Source organism: Corvus moneduloides, chromosome 1 (assembly GCF_009650955.1).
Source record: "Corvus moneduloides isolate bCorMon1 chromosome 1, bCorMon1.pri, whole genome shotgun sequence".
Lineage (NCBI taxonomy): Eukaryota > Metazoa > Chordata > Aves > Passeriformes > Corvidae > Corvus > Corvus moneduloides.
This window is the reverse complement of record NC_045476.1, coordinates 99,859,361-99,872,475: the sequence shown is the minus strand read 5'-3', so window position 1 is coordinate 99,872,475 and position 13,115 is coordinate 99,859,361. Positions and strand designations below refer to the sequence as shown.

Genomic DNA, 13,115 nt, shown 5'->3' with positions numbered 1-13,115 from the left:
GTGGGGCAAGAGAGAACAGTGTGTGGGCTAAGTGTGGTTTGGATATAAATGTTCAGTACATGTTTTGATTAGTTTTCCATTTGAAAAAGGTCTTAGACTTCACTCTTGGGTACTGCAGTAATTGTATTCCGGGGCAGAGGCTCTTCTATCTATTATCTCCAAATGCAAACTGTTCAACTACTAGGATGTGTATTTTTATTACATATTACATTTTTATTAAAATGTAGTGTTGTAATAGGATTCCTCTTTCTCTGAGGAGGCTTTTATATATATACCTATGTTTATATATATACACACATACTCATTAAAAACGATTTTGCTATGGGGGAAGAGGGCATTGAGTGCAAAAAGCTAAGTTTTATATATTTTATTCATAAAAACAGATTTGCAACAATTTATTAAAAATTGATCTCATGCAGTATAAGGTTATACAAGAAATTCTTCATTTACATTTTCTTCTGGCAGTTCCAGTCTAGTTTAAAGCATTTGTGCACTAACATCATTGGAAAATGCCATTGGGGCACAGCCTCTTCATAAATTTACAGTACATTTTTGCTGCAGTATAAAAGAACAGAAACATTAAATAGCTATATTCACTTGGTTGGTCTTGTTATCTGCAGTAAAGTAAAAAAAAAATGTTATGGGAGAAACTACAGTATCATTGAGACAAAGAATGTACTGCATGGTTTAAACCTAATAAACGTCACACAGTCAGTATTCACGAAGTTACAGACACACACACACACACACACACTCACCTCCAATGGTCCGATACTTCTGAATTATTTTTTTTTCCTGCTAAGTTGGAATAATATTTCTACAGAGATCTTTGTGTATACATTATATACAATATTGTAATTTTCTCTTTTTAAAAATTAACATTCCTTTTAAAATAAACCAGGCCCTGATGATATTAATAAAGCAAGAGAATACTGTCAACACACATTGAGTGACGACATCAGTGTTTAGTGCTTAAACAGAGTAATGAGTTCTAGTTTATCTGTGTTTATACTTACATGGTTTTTTGTTCTAAAAGCTACAGATATTTCCATAACCTCTCTTACTGTATGTGCCAAGTGAAATATTTTGTGATGCTCCTGATTGCAAGATTCAGATACATATTCGTGTTGGTTTTGGCCACTATGAGGTGTGTTTTATTTTTAATGGAGATTTATGCTAGCTTGTCAAAGCTGCAGTTAATTCCCTCAGGTAATGAACCCCTTCAGCTGTGCTTCAGTCATTGCTGATTTGTAAACCTTTGTACAAATATCATTCCAAAGGTTTGGTCTGAGGGGCACAGGTGTTGATCGAAGAAAACTGAGAGCCTAGTGGGTGCTTCATGTGGTTTTTTCCCCCTACTTTTAGCAAACAGCCCTGGCAGTGAGAGGACACATTTCCAGTCCTTTGAAAAAAGAAGCTGCATGTGTGTCTCACCTGTGCCTGAGGGTTTGGCTCCAGAGTTGGTCCAGACGGTACACCACTATCATTCCTCCTAATTACTTTGGTTCAGGGAAAGGAGCTAAAGTATAAAACCAATTGTTTTTTCACAGTCCTTTCAGGATTCAGATAAAATATTCTATTGGTAAATTTGATTTGTCCTCTCTAATATCCGCTACAACTGTCACACGTACGCAGGTACGAAGCAAACATTGTGTATATTCACATCTATGTGCCCTGCAGGCTTTGCCCGCAGCAGCAAAGTGCTGTGCCCTAATCCCTCCCCCCCAAGTCCACTAAATTAATTTTACTGTAATTATGTGTGACACAGTTCAAACAAACTAGGAAAAACAATTCATCCTGTGGCATTAAGACTTTACTACCCATCTGTCCTCAGTGTCCTGAGTTATCAGCCCCAGGACTTTTTCAGACAGTTTAGTGTGTTATGGTTGGTGCTATTTATTCTGAAATAGGTGCAGAAACTTTGCTAAAAATGAAGCTGCAGATGGTCAGCAGTCACTACCAATGCCCCTGGAGATGGGTGAAGTGCTCTGCTTGCAATCAGCAGCTCTCCAGCTGGTGGCAACTCAGAGCTGGAGCTTGGGTTACACATACAGCTGCAAGGTAAAGGTGACCCTGCTCACAGCACTGCAGAGTCTCAATGACACCCGAGGAATCATTTCTCACAATTCTTCTTTCCTACTAAACATCATCCCTGAAATGAAAAAAAGCAAGACTAACCAGTGCAGAATGTTTCCAGCGATTTAACACAACTCTTGTAAAAATGAGTGTATCTATTCCAACATGGTATAGCTCAACCACTGCATTTTCCTTACATGGATACAGTATAGAATTGCATGTTCTCAGCAGCCACATAAAGCTCAGTGACATTTGAGTGTTTGTTTTTTTTTTCCCTAGTGTCTTTTTTGCAAGATCCGTATATCCCAGCCTCCTTGTTGCTAGTAGAAATTTTGGAAGAAACATTTTTCAGTGACTTCTAGGTGAAGAAATAAAAACTCCATGAATAAGGCTACAGATCAAACTCCTTGTGTCCTCCTTTGCTTTTTCACATGAGTTACGTGGGCACTCCTGTGACGAGGGCCTCAGCAGAAGTTCCTCTGCATTAAGAGCCAATGTTACATGTTTGTAGCAGAGTTCTAGGTCAGATGTTTAGTCCAGTCATTGAGTACTTAAAAGCAGTTCAGGAAGCACTGATCTCCCTCTCCTACAGCCCTGAAACCATCACTCGGAAGGAGGGTGGCACGTGTCTGTGCCGAGGACTGGCACTGGGGCTTACGCATGGGCTGGCACAGCTGGCATCGACTCCTCCTATGGACGGCAGGTAGGCGTGATGGAGGATGGGCAGCTGCAAGGACAGCCGGCGCTGTATGCTGCGGGAGAGACAGGGAGAGCAGCGTTAGCCAAGGGCCAAATGGAATACATTACATGGCTGGTGTGCTCCCAGGGTGCTGCGAGGGAGTTCTCTGTGCCTGCCGCTGTGACCGACAGGGTTAATGCCAAGAGCACGGCCCTTGCTGATGTTGAACTGTGCCACCGTGATGTTATTTTCCCCTTGGGGAATTCTTCTGGCAGGTTAGACATGGCAAAGGAAAATAAGCGTGCTTTCTCAGCATCCCACAACCTTCTGAAATTCCCAGGCACATTCAGGTTAATTGTTAGACTGCTGATACCAGGAAAAGGGAAAACCTTAAGTTTGCAAAGAGGCCGTATGGCTTGGTGACCCCCCACCCCCTGCAAAGCAACCAGCTGCCTTCAGAGCCCTGACCAACTGTGTAGACATGCACGAGGTCACAGACTGAGTTTCAAGCCATGCATCACTTAGCACAGGGATGTTAGTACTAAGGATGGCATTTTTGCAACTCCAGCTGAAGCAAACACAGGTGCATGGTGATTGGGACTGATGGCTTTTTCCTCTTTTAAGTAGCTCCTCTTTAAAGTTTGGGTCTGTGCTTTTGAGGTGATAGATGTTTCAGTCAGTGCTATGGGACTGAGGAACTGGCACTCTAAAAGCAGTCCTGTCCAACACCCATACCAAAATTCAGTGTTCCTAAACCCAACATTCTGTATCCATTTTTCCAAGCAGATTGACATCATAATAACTGGTGTAATTTTTTTAAAAATGGATACTAAATCCTGCTCACAGGTATCCCATCTAAGCCCTTTCCTTGGAGAGCATGGTGCCATTAGAAAAGGCCTCTGCTACCCCTGTGCTGTGGATATACTAGCACCTTCCACAAAATCGAAATCCTGTTGAGGTTTGCTAGTGTAAAAGATGATTTCAGTCATTTTATCCTCAGGATGGCTTTGCATTTGGAGACATTCACCCTTGAAACACAGTGGAACTTTCTAAAGAGAAGAAAGATGTCAAAGTGACTGAGCTGAACTGAAGACTGGCTTTTGGATTTCAGAACAAAAATGCCCATAGAAAGCATTGTAATTGTATAATAGAGTTTTAAATTTATGTTTGCCCATTATCTGATATAATGACAATGTATAGACAGGCCTTTACAAGGGGTGCATGCTTGACAGCTAGCCCTTTGAACAGCCTTTCTGATTCAAATGACATTTAATTGCTTGTGTTAGGTAGCAGACACAGATACCAAGGCATCCATTGCACTGCTTGGGAACCAGGCAATATAGCTTTTAAACTCAAACAGAAAGAAATGTAGTGTTCTTCTCTTTAGTTTCTCCACTACAAACTTTGGCTTATTTATACAGAGGTGCAGTAGAAATAGCTGTTGTCTGCCTACCCAGGAAACTCTTTCTTGTTGTCTTCCCCTCAAACTCCCTTTAAAACTTTCATGCAATGTTAGTCCTCAGTGATGACCATTCTAGTGCTGGCAATGCACTCCTGGAACTGAACAAAATCCATTCATTGTTATTTTGCTACTGTGCTTGATTCTTTCTGGTGCTATCAATGAAGTCATGCCTTGTTCCCAAGGAGTGCAGAGGTGGCATGGCTCACTCTTTCCCTGTGCTGAATCCTTATGAGCCCGATGCCATGGATTGTCATTCTGTCTCTTGTTGAGGGGTCAAATGCAGAATGGCCGCACTTATTTTCCCACCAGTGGAAATGCTTACTTTGTTCAACTGTTATAGACTTCTCATTAAAGGGCTTTTTGAAGCTACTCCAAGAGAATCCAGTTGCATAATCAAGTGAATAGGATTTTTTTTTTCCATCCATTTCACTGTTAGCCATACCACGGACAAAGCATGTTTATTTAGCTATGCCAACAGTGGCTGCAGTGGGTGGCGAATTTTGCTTTAACTGTACTTAAAAGTTTACTTTCACTTGAAAATTTGGTTCCTGGAATTGGGGCAGAGAACTGTAGCCTGGAGACTTGCACACAATTAAGAGTGTAGACAAAACTCCTAGGGTGAAACGTGAAACAAAACAAAACAAGTAGCAAAATCCAAACAAACTTGCTATTTTCACCTGAAGTGAAAGTAGAACTTGTGCCTTGCCTCACTCTGTTTAGGGCTCCTTTTCTCACAATATGTGTGATTTTCCCTTCTCCCAGTCCTTACACATTTTGCCTATGCTTTTGGGGAGAGCCCTTGGTATCAATACAGGCTGGGGGATGAAGGGATGGAGAACAGCCCTGCCAAGAGGAAATTGAGGGTGATGGTGGATGAAAACTGGACATGACCAGGCTATGTGCACTTGCAGCCCAGAAAGTTAATCATATCCTGGGCTGCATCAAAAGCAGCGTGGCCAGCAGTGTGAGGGAAGAGATGCTGCCCCTCTGCTCTGCTCTGGTGAGACCCCACAGGGAATATTGCATTCAGCTCTTCTCATAAGAAGAGTGTGGACCTGCTGGAGCAAGTCCAGAGGACGGCCACAAAGAAAATCAGAGGGCTGGAGGATGTCTCCCATGAAAAGAGGCTGAGACAACTGGTGTTTTCCATCTTGGAGAAGAGAAAGCTCCAGTGAGACCTTGAAGCTGCTTTCCAGTACCTAAAGGGAGCTTACAAGGTAGCTGGAGGGGGACTTTTTACAAGGTCATGGAGTAAGAGGATGCTGTGTGAGGTTTTAAATAAAAGAGGGTAGATTTAGACTACATATAAGGAATGAATTTTTATGATGAGGGTGGTGAAACACTGCCACAGGTGGCTCAGATGCCCCATCCCTGGAAACATTCAGGGCCAAACTTGATGGGGATTTGAACTAGCTGATCTACTTGAAGTTGTCTCTGCTTATTGCAGGGGTATTGGACTGGTTAACTTTGAAAGATCCCTTCCAGCCCAAACCATTATGTGATCCTATTAATTTATTTCAAGCTGTGCATACTATATAGGTGTATATATATATATATATGTGAAAACATATATATGGTCAAGTATTTTGGAGAGGGAATGGTTGGTAGTACTGAGTCTAAAATCATAGGCAACCACTGAAGGAGATGGAAAGATAATTCCACACACAGAGCATCCACTCATCAGGATTCTGTGACAGGGGAAGTGTCCTCAGCTCTATACAGAAATACCATTTATTAGGAAAACATAAAATCAAGTAAAACCTTGACTTCCAATGTCAATGCACACAGAAATACAATGCAGTGTACATGGGAATGCAAGATACCACAAGGGGGGCCGAGGCATTTGAAATATATTTTGGTTTTGTTATAGAAAATCACTAATAAGATCCATTGGTAAGTGGGGGGACTGAAACAAATTGCTGCAACAGTCAAACATCTGAAGTTCTGTGGGAGTGTGTAAACTGTGTCTGAGCACTCAGGGATTATTTCAGTTAATTCTGCAGCACATTAATGTTGATTTTTATCAACTGCAGGGAAGATGGAGAAACTCTAAAAGACTACAGTAAAGCAAGATGTTCTACTAGCAAGTAAAAGAAAAGGAGACTTAGAGGTGACCTTTTCCCTCTCTACAACTTCCAGAAGGGTGGTTGTAGTCAGGTGGGGGTTGGTCTCTTTCTCCAGGCAGCAACTGACAGAAAGAGAGGACACAGTGTTAAGCTGTGCCAAGGGAAATGTAGGTTGGATATTAGGAAAAAGTTTTTTATGGAAAGAGTGGTTAAATACTGGAATTGTCTGCCCGGGGAGGTGGTGGAATCACCATCCCTGGATGTGTTTAAAAAAAGATTGGATGTGGCACTTGGTGCCATGGTTTAGTTGAGGTGTTAGGCCATCGGTTGGACTTGATGATCTTAGAGGTCGCTTCCAACCTAGTGATTCTGTAAACTAACTGTTCTAAACCCACCTTATTTTAATGATAGATTTGAGTTAGATCATAGATAGACTAATATAAATCACTCTCAGTGAAGAAACAAAGGCCTGTTCCTGCTGAGGCAAATGGCTGCAATGCAATAATCCAGTCACAACCAAGTTTTTTGATTGAGAATTTTTTGTTACTTAAATTAACATAACTGGCTCCAGTTATGCTTTGAAGGTTACAAAAAACCCTGCATATAGGAATAGTCTATTAAGATCACAAGTTTTAGTGGGGTCCCCCAGAAATCTGTCATCACCTCTACTTAGAGATCTGGAAGACTGTTACATATTGTTGCTGTTAAAATGAGAATGGTATAAATTTTAATGGTGCCAAAAGCTAATGACCTGCTGGATGTAGGTCACTGATGAGAAGGGACACACACAGGAATGAAGGAGCATAGATGGATGTCCTTAAGGGTCACAGACGGTAAACCATTGAACGTAGCCTTAGTGCACATAAGCTGACTGATATGATCTTTAGATAAGCAAGCAGTACTGCCCATCAGGAAAGATGAGCAGTTTGATGCTCATCAAAGCAGATGACTTTGCCTGAGAGACAACTCATCCTACTGGGAAATGAATGATATCTATTCTAAACCGGTTCAGGCTGCTTTTTGGACCTGAGATGAGCTGGCACAGTGCAGTGTCTATCCACACAGCTAAGCAGCCCCCAAGATTGCTGCTGAGCATTTCCTGGGAGAGCACAAGCAGGTACAGCTGTGCTAGGGAGTATGCTAAAAAGCACAATGGGAAATTAAAGTGCAGGGCTCGTGCCTGTGCACTGGTACTGCTTCGCCAGTGCTTTTACTATAGGAGGTGTTAATTTATACTGTGTAGACAGTGTACACAGGAAAGAAAGCAGTTGGCATCCACTTTTTGCTCCTCTTATCTGATGGCCTGATTGGGTATGGAAAATTTTACATGGCAGTATGGAAAACCTACTGGGTCCTGTCCAGCGGGAAAAGGAGTAAGATGCCAAGAGAACTGAGAATCATCTATATTCATGCTCTAAGGCTGCTTTACAGTCATACAGACTACATTTTCCCTAGGTGCAGCATTCTAAATCTGAGCCAAGCACAAAAAAATTGTTTTTCACATTCTGATTGAGACAATGTAAATATCACCCCATTGAAAAATGTGAAACAACTTCCTGCACTACTGCCTGAAGTGCATGTATACTGTTCTGGGTTCACTTTGGGCACAACTGTAGAATAAGGGATCCTACTTGCAATGAGTCAAATGTAGCACTAATGGTAAGAAAGAATGAAAAAATCCCAAATCAGCTCTTTTCTGGACTCTATAAGAGCTTTCATACTGGAAGATGTCAGTTTTCATGAGTGCTGACAAGCACAGGAAGCTGGGAAGATTTTTTTCCCCACGGTCATTAAAGAGTTAAAATTTCTGCAGGCAAGTGATTGAATTAACATCCTCCTTTCACAGGTTTGTGACCAAGAGGAAATCTTTTTCAGACTAATGTCCTTGAGATTCGTGTTCTTGAATAAGAAATAAGTTTCTCAGACTGTGACTACCTGTCAGATGGCCTATGTATGAAGTGAAATTAGAAAGACAGAAACTACAGCTTACCTTTAAATCCTTTTTTTTTTTTTTTTGGACAAAAATTATATATTTAGCAACCATCAAAGGACAGAAGTGCTGCCAGACAAGTTGAGAAACAAGCCCAGGGGTGCAGAAGGATATCTTCAAGAGCACAAACTTTGGAGAGAGTCAATCTCTTATCAAAAAGAGGGAAGTCCTGAAGACAGCTATACCTCTCCTCCCTGGCAGATCCACTGTGCCTGGGCAGTGTGGCTCTGGTATCCAAACCACCACCTCATTCCCAGGGAAGACACTGGCCCTTGGACCTGGCACAGTCACAGCTCTGCAAATGCTGAATGGCACCGTTTAGATTTAGCAGGACTGTATTAATTGCCTTCCATAAATGACTGTTCAGATTTGTACTGACCCACTCTCCAGGACCTTTAGGAAATCTCAGTCTTCTCATCAGTTATCACTAGCCTAGAGGAAGTTCTGTCATCACCAAATGTTTTTCTTTGTCTGTATTAAATCTGTATCGAGACAATTGGATTATCTGAAAGTCTGTGTTTTTCTTAGCATCTTTCTTAATGTAAGGGAGCCACATGTGGATGAGGCTGCATTCACACTACATTATTTCTGACAAATGGTGCTGAGAAAAACACAGGCCTCTAATAGCTATGCATTAAAGCACTCTGCTGACCCCACGAAGTCAGGAGAGTGCTCTCAGCAAGAGTCCTGCTTTTGTGAAATAACAAGATATTTCGTCTACTGTGGGACTTTTTCCCTTTTTTTGAGAGGTGTGTGTGTGTGTGTGGATTAGCTTCTTTGCAGGTTTGGGTTGGGTTTTTTCTTTGAGTGCAAGGACAGAATTAGAAATCCACGTGTTTTCCTGCACCAGGTAGTACAAGACAGTAGCTACTATCTGCAATCAGGGCTGCTGTTGCTGATGTAACGTGACTCATTCTAGTAATCTGTTTAATTTATTCTGTTTTTAAATAAGTTTTTAAATTGCCCAGGAGTCTGACAGCTATTAGCTCAGACACTGATGAAGCGATGCTCGTGTAACCAGGCTGCCTTGGGGAAATGGCTGATGCAGGCACACATGAGAATGCTGCTTCCCTGAGCTCTGGCCCATGGCAGGTCCTGCTCAGAGAGTGGAGGGTAGGACACCAGTTTATTGTATCGGTTCCTAGAGAGAAAAGCGAACACCCAAAGACTCCTTCCCCTCTGTAAATCCAGCCAGGGTTTTGTGCCATCCTCTCCTTGTATCTGCAGCATTGTTTCTAAGGGAAACTACTTAGTGCAGGCTTTCCTGTGCCAAAAATCAGGTCCAGCTGCTATGGCAACGTTGAGAAGCCCTCAGGACACTTTTTATTTCTCATCTAGCTTAAGAATGTAAAAGAACAAAATGTCTACATACACCATGAACCCCTCTGGCTGGTGTGTGGAAGGACTTGGACATTTGACAAGAGTCATAAGACACTTGTGCACATATGTACATCCTCTTCTCTCCTCCACACACTGGTGGTTGGGCACAGCTCATCCTGCAACTCTCTACAGAAACTTTAGACATCATGCTGCGGATGTCTCCAACAAGAGAAAAGAAACATTTGTTTGCCTTCGGGGCACCTTAGGATCTAAAGTCCCTGTTATCCTTTGAGTTTCATTGGGGTGGTGAGCTGGTGGCAGGGAGGTATCACAGTACAATGTTGCTGCCTACTGGTGCTTTAGGAGGTGCCATTCACATTCCCCATTGCTGATGTTTCAGGCTCTCTCTGTAGCTGGGGCTGCATGAAAGGGGGTTATAGTGAAGGTCTTCCCATAAAAAAATGCATGGAAGGGAAGTATGGGCTTTGATGAAATGTAATAATTTAAATTACCATCTTGTCAGTAAGATAATGATGTATACTTACTGTTCTGGAGAGTTGATGTCTTCTATGGGATCTTTGTTTGTTCTGGAAGGGTCTGATGAGCCCCACTGTGCTGGTGGATTTTGATCAAGATGATTTTTCAAAATGGCTTTCTCACCATCTGGATGGACAACACATTCAATTTTACTTTACTGTGACCAGGTGACCATTTCAAAATTGTTTCATTTTAAATTTTCCCAGATATCCATAATGCCACAAAGTAAACTCATACTACCTATATTCCAATATAGTCTCAAGTTTTGCTGTGACAGTTTGGTACTCTTATGTTTTGGTTGATGTGTTCCTCCATAGGAGCTACCATGAAGAAAGAGAAAAGTTACAAAACCTCTTTGTCCTCCCTTTGCTTCCCCCCACCTTTAAAAAAACCCCACAAACCAACCCTTGTTGTCCCACCTCTATGCAGCTGTACCATTCTCTCTCATCTAGGCTTAGGCTATGTGAAAAATTAATGTAACTACAGTGTTCTTGCAGTCAGAAATTGTAACCTTCTCATAAACCCTCTTTCTTAAGACTTTTCCTAAAAGAACTATAACCTCATTGATATATAGACCCTTGATACTCTTATGATCACACAGGCAATTAAGTGCTGTCATTTGCCTATCTGCTACTGCTATCATTTTTAGCATGGAAATATGATTCATATCAGTTTCACTGGTCCGTAGGTTGTCTGCAGCATGGACAGCTAATGATGTCATTATTCTTTTTTCTTTTCTGCACAGTGATAACAAAACAGATCATAATTCTTGATTCCCCTGGGTGTCCTGGGAGTCCCTGGCTAGCTGTGCTGATGCCCATGGCATCATTCCCCCTGAGAAACACAGGCGAACACAGCCATTTTAAGAAGATCCTTTCTGTTCCTGCCTGCTTTTTCAAAGTGTCTTTCTGTGTTAAGCCAAATAAAATCATATGGAAAGCATCTGAATAATGAGGGCAGTTCACAGTTTTCATAAATAATTACAGAGAGCTCCAAAACCATCACCAGCAGTTGTTTGCCACACAAACAGAGAAGCAGTGATTGCCGCAGGCATTGAGGCAGCATGGAAGAGGAGTCTGAGGTAAATTCTTGAAGAGGGTACTGGAGGATTTGAACATAAAAGTGGGTATGAGGGGGAAAAACAGGAAAAGAGTGAAGAAAAAAGGAAAACAGCATGAAAAATCTGGTACATTTTGAAGGGTTAAGCTGCTTTTCTGTTGTACTTGTTTAGGAGCCCCAAATAATGCTCAGCTCCCAGCATGCTAGGAATATCTATGTTATCAACAGGCACCGGGTGTACAAAACAAGCAGCAGAAACACAGAGTGAGGAAAGAAGCTAGAAGCACAAATATTTTGAGGGCAAACTCCAACATCTATAATTACCCTCCCAGTAAGCTCATCCCTGGCATTATTTGATAGCATTCACTTCCTGCTGTGAAAAACCTAAAAAGCAAGCAACAACCAAGTGTGTAGGTGAGGAGGCAACAATGCACAGACATGGGGATCACTACAGCTCAGAAGGAGACAAGATTTTTCACTTATGTTGCATTGAAGAGAAGGATCTGGCTGAGAAAGGAGGTGACCAGAACACATGAAGCTGCTTCGGCTGGGGCAGGAAAATGTCAGTAGAAGAGAGCAAAGGAATTCAGTTGTAGCAAGAAGAGTGTTTAAGAGATGGCAGGAGTCAGTGATGGTTTAGATGTGAAGGGAGTAGAGTAAAGAGTCAAATCTGGCAGTGGCTAAGATAAGCAATAAGGTCTATCATCTCAGGGCAGCCTGAAGTTTGCTGATGTGGCATTTGCTGTCACAAGCGTTCAGTTTTTACTTTCCATACATTGCATTTCTTTGTATATCAAGTTTGACATTTGCATAAAAGTCTTGTGATGTCTATAAACAGACATGTAGAAAAGAACACTTTTTACTTCTGTGATTAAAACCAACATTCAGTCCTGAGCTGATGTAAGCTGACAATGGAAACTGCTGACTTTTTGATATAGACCAAAGTAAAAATTTGAGTAACCCTTGTAATTAGGGATGGAAAAACTCTATGATTTAATTATTTTAGGGTTCCAACTCCTTTGGACAAGATAAGCATTTTAACATTTTACAAAGCCACTAAAGATATAATTCTTCATCAAATGATTGGAAAATGCAACTGTTGCTGTTTGGGAGTATGTTATTTAATAGAATAATCTGTGTTGTACACGCTAAAGGAGTTTCATGCACTTTCAGATGTGCTGAGAGAGAGAGAGAAGGAGGTGGTCCTTGTCAAAAAGGTGGGGGATTTAGTTTAGAGTAGAGCAGAAATCATATATTCTCTTCCTACTCGCCTCTCAACACCAACTGCCCATATATCACCGTGTGTTATTCTTAATAGACTCTTTTCTACCACTCTTGCAGATGACTTGCCCTTAATACACTGAATAAATTTCTGTATACAAGGCTACCAAGTGCAACTTTTACTGTATATGTATAAAATACAGACAAAATGCACATTAAATTGTCGCTTTTTTTCCTTTTTCCTTTGCTTCTTTCAAAATTAAAAACAACAAAAAAAGTTAAGTAATTCTTATTTGTTAGGCATTTTGGGAGAGGAGTTGTTAGATTTCTATTTTGCAGCTATGGAAACTAGAATATCTTTATTTTTTATTTACCTTTCATTTAAATAATGTAGAGCAAGATTCTCACTTAGTCATATGCTTCTGGGAGCTGGATCTTAAAGAAAAAACACTATTGCCATATGCACTTAAAAAACTTAAGGGTTTAGAAAACTAGTTTTATATACCTGAGCAACTGAAAGAAAATAAATTAAGGGCAGTGGTAAACATTTGATTTCCCAGTTTCCCCTGTAGAGTGTAGCAGTGTTTTTGATACTTTCCCATCTTCTCCTCTGTCCATTAAGTATGCTGCATGGAAAATGCCCTTCATTCTCAGGGTACTGTCTGCCACTGCAGATCCTACCCAGTAACTTGCACCGGGATGATG

The 13,115-nt window shown here is 41.3% G+C and overlaps 1 protein-coding gene across 2 annotated transcripts in view; it reads right to left on the bottom strand.

Annotated features, from left to right (window-relative positions):
• Window positions 1–352: 352 nt before the first annotated feature.
• Window positions 353–13,115, bottom strand: part of GABBR2 (gamma-aminobutyric acid type B receptor subunit 2) — a 473,703-nt gene continuing 460,940 nt past the window's right edge. For both annotated transcript variants that reach the window (XM_032119790.1, XM_032119799.1), the window contains exons 18-19: window positions 10,139–10,256; window positions 353–2,828 (exon numbers count right to left, since the gene is read on the bottom strand). In XM_032119790.1, the coding sequence (XP_031975681.1) occupies window positions 2,663–2,828; window positions 10,139–10,256 (284 nt within the window). In that variant the 3' untranslated portion in view covers window positions 353–2,662. The remainder of the gene's footprint in view (window positions 2,829–10,138; window positions 10,257–13,115) is intronic.